The following is a 3,662-nucleotide window of genomic DNA, read 5'->3' on the forward strand; positions in this document are numbered from 1 at the left end:
GAGTCTGCTCGAACTTGCGGGAAATGCCACATCAGTGGCTTGGTGCGCGAGATGGTAGGATGTGACATGTGTGATGTCTGGCTTCACAACGATTATGCTGGTATTGCAGCGGATAATGCGGATCCCAACAAAAACTGGCGCTGCGAGCAGTGCTTACACGATGAAGCGACGGAAGTAGCAACCAACGGTACCCAGAAAACATCGAGGACATCAAGCAGCATACGGGCGCAACGAGCAGAACTAGCCCTAAAGATGCTCGAAGAAGAACCAGCGCTGATGTTAAGAAACCGCGAAAAAGAGGACGAACTTCGCCGAAAAGAGGAAGAAGCCCAAATGAAGAGGGCAGAGGAGGACGCTAAGCTCTTGAGGCAGAAGCATGAGTTGTTAGTCTCTGGAGGATGGAAATGGGAGTACTAGAAGCGGCAGTAACGCAGGCCGAAAAAAGGTGCAGTCGTGGCTCGGAGCAAATCATGGTGGTGTAGTACCGTTAGCTGAGCAGCCACACCCATCTGGAGGCAGAGTTCAATCGACCATGGATCCAACGGTAACAACAGCAAGTCTTCCGACGTCGGAATTGCAGTCTGGTGTCGATGTTCTTCACAATAGCATTGCGGCGAGCATTATTATTATTATCTTTATTAAAGAGGTTTTCGGCCCTGGGCCGGTTCACCTCGTAGAATTTGCGGCGAGCATCTCCAAAGTTCCTAAATCGACATCCACGCCACACAAAACCATAAGAACACCTTTAGTTACCCCCCATTCATCAGTCTCTCTGACAAATGCGACACAGTATTCGGTCAAAGATTCCTCGTATGTGAAGTGGGGCGGGTATTACCCTGGGGAAAATATCCTTCAATCGTCCGCCATTCCGACGATTTTCGAAGCTCCTTTGAGTTCCATTAATATTGCTAAAAATGTTCCCTCGGTGCGAAACACTACACAAACGGTTCCGTTTTCTGTTGAGAGTCATACTAGTCAGTTTACACCACCTCATCCTACCAGTATTCAATGTACATCTACATCTGGGTGTGGAAGTTGGGCAGAGGAGGACAAATAAAATTAAACTTTGGTTTTGCATACCTGCTTTCGAAGTAGTCACTGATCCTGGTAATCAGGGCTACTTCGTCCGTCACATCTGCTTGCTTTGCAGCAACCTGCTGAGACGAGCGCTGTGATTTGTTTTTTACGAAAAATGGCCAGCTTTTGGCTTTTACGGCCCCCGCAATCTTCAACAGCAGCGCTCTCTCTCCGCTCATCAATTTGAAATCCTTTGGTTTCTCTATATATTTTCCTAGGTACTTTCGTAGCAGTGGGTCCCCCACCGGGAGGTTGGCGAGTTCCGACAACCCACGAACATCGGACTCGATTCCTGTTATTTCTCTTTCGGTGAGGTCTTCCAAGGCCGGGTTTACGAAGCCAGCCCTCTCTATAATGCATTTAAGGTGGGATGGTATGGTGCACTTCAGAAAGTTTTCCATGTTTTTCCAGAAAATAACCTGCCGGTTCAATATATTGCTGTTTCATATTTTTAATTTAGGAAATAATCCACAATCATTACCTCCGGCACTTCCATGCTCTTGTGAGAGAGAATTTCCTGGGCAGCCTGTGATTGCGTGAAGCTCGGATCCAACCAATTGATCCACCGTAAGGCCAAAGCCGTGAGCGAATAGTGTTGAGAACACAAAAAAACCGGAACACAAACACTTCCAGAGACTTGGATCTTCCGTAGTCAACCGTAATGACTAACCGAAACCCAATAGCATCTGCAAGCAGTAAAAAACACACCGAATCGGAACACGGACACTGTTAGAATATAAAATATTCCGTAGTCAGCTAAATGACCAGCCGGAACGCGAAAGCTGCGCGCGAGCAGCAAAGAACGTACCGGAACACTAAAACTTATATACGATCGAAACTACGTGATCAACGGAACCCAAAACTGCGAGCACGCAGCAGGGAACACACTAACAGGGCCGGTCAACGCAAGTAAATGTTTTACTGGAAGCGAAACTGTTGCAAAATGATTCTTATCGAATGTTTGACAACGATATATGTCATATCATTTTGCATAATTCTTGTTGTCAAGGTTTTCGAGCAGTTCTGTGTTGGCAACGCGTTTATCGCATTATTATCGCGCTTTCATCGCGATCTATCGCGTAAATCGCAGGTGAAAATTCTCATAGCAAAAAAAATCATTCTAATCGCGAAAATCTTTATGCCAAACAAGCTTCATCTACGACTTATCGTGGAAGTGGCGCACCCCTCGCGTGACTGCATGTCTTCAATGCCTTGTGCACGAAAACTATCGGTTTAGAGTGATGGTTAGTACTTGGTGGGCGAATTTTGCTGAATGACTGATGTAGGTGTTGTGCAAAATCCGACTTGTTTACGATTTGCGATGACGGTGGATCAAAGAATTCCCCTGGAAGTCGCAATGGTTGACCGTACACTATGTCTGCTGCAGAACATTTTAAATCTTCGCGATAAGCACTTCTGAGACCCAGTAGTACTAATGGTAATTCCTCGCTCCACCGTTTTACATTTTTGCACATTAACGCTGCTTTCAGTGTTCGGTGGAAACGTTCAACCAATCCGTTGGCTTGTGGATGGTAAGCCGTAGTGTGAATGTGATGAGTTCCTAATATGTATGCCAACTCGCGCAATAAATCAGACTCGAATTGACGGCCTTGGTCAGAGGTTATAGTCTCCGGAGTTCCAAATCGAGATATCCATCCAACGGTTAGAGCCTTTGCAACAGTACTAGCTGTGATATCCGGCAGCGGAATGGCCTCAGGCCATCGGGTGAATCGATCGATTATTGTTAATACGTAGCGATGTTCGTTTGATGCTGGTAGTGGTCCTATCTATGTGTAGATGTCGGAACCTAGATTTTGGAACATCAAATGGTACAAATGGAGCTACGGAGCGACGGCTCACCTTTGAGAGCTGACAATCGATGCACGTCCTAACAAATTGATTGATGCTTTTATTCAGTGCAGGCCACACGAACCTTTCCGAGGTAAGCTTCCTTGTAGCTCGTATACCGACATGGGCCAGACCGTTAAAATGCTTCAAAATAGTCTATCGGTGTTTCACTGGAACGAAAGAATGGATCCGGTCATTCAATGACATGTAGCAAAACACTGGATGTGCTGTATGAGGATTGGCTCAATTTTTAGAGAAGATGACGCCAATGACGTTTGAGTTCCATATCGTCAACTTGATCTGCAGCTATGGCACTGTAATCAATCGCAGCAATCATCTCGACTCTTGACAATGCATCTGCAACCGTGTTATTTACACCGCTAATGTGACGAATGTCAGTGGTAAATTCGGAAATATATCGCAGGTACCTGTCTTCATGTGGAAGCCGGCTGGCAGAGTTTGTACCCATAGCATGTGTTAAAGGTTTATGGTCGGTTAGAATGCAAAACCGGCGACCCTCGAGAAAATACCTGAAATATTTCACTGCCATTTTCATGGCTGTGAGCTCCCGTCCAAACGTAGAATAATTCTTTTGAGAGTTTGAAAACTTCTCGGCCAATCAACCAATCGGTTGCCACGATAATTTTGAATATTGCTGCAGGACTGCTCCAGCTGCACTGTTAGATGCATCGATCAATAATGATAGAGGCTTATTCGAATCTGGATAATATAACAAT

The 3,662-nt window shown here is 45.6% G+C and overlaps 1 protein-coding gene across 1 annotated transcript; it reads right to left on the reverse strand.

Moving 5' to 3' along the window:
* Window positions 1–1,016: 1,016 nt before the first annotated feature.
* On the reverse strand, window positions 1,017–1,745 carry LOC134206205 (uncharacterized). The gene is made up of 2 exons (XM_062681894.1): window positions 1,559–1,745; window positions 1,017–1,496 (listed from the first exon to the last, which is right to left on the reverse strand). The coding sequence occupies exons 1-2, from the start codon at window positions 1,571–1,573 to the stop codon at window positions 1,017–1,019; spliced, it is 495 nt and encodes a 164-aa protein (XP_062537878.1). The 5' UTR covers window positions 1,574–1,745.
* Window positions 1,746–3,662: the final 1,917 nt, after the last annotated feature.

Source organism: Armigeres subalbatus, chromosome 1 (genome assembly GCF_024139115.2).
Source record: "Armigeres subalbatus isolate Guangzhou_Male chromosome 1, GZ_Asu_2, whole genome shotgun sequence".
NCBI lineage: Eukaryota > Metazoa > Arthropoda > Insecta > Diptera > Culicidae > Armigeres > Armigeres subalbatus.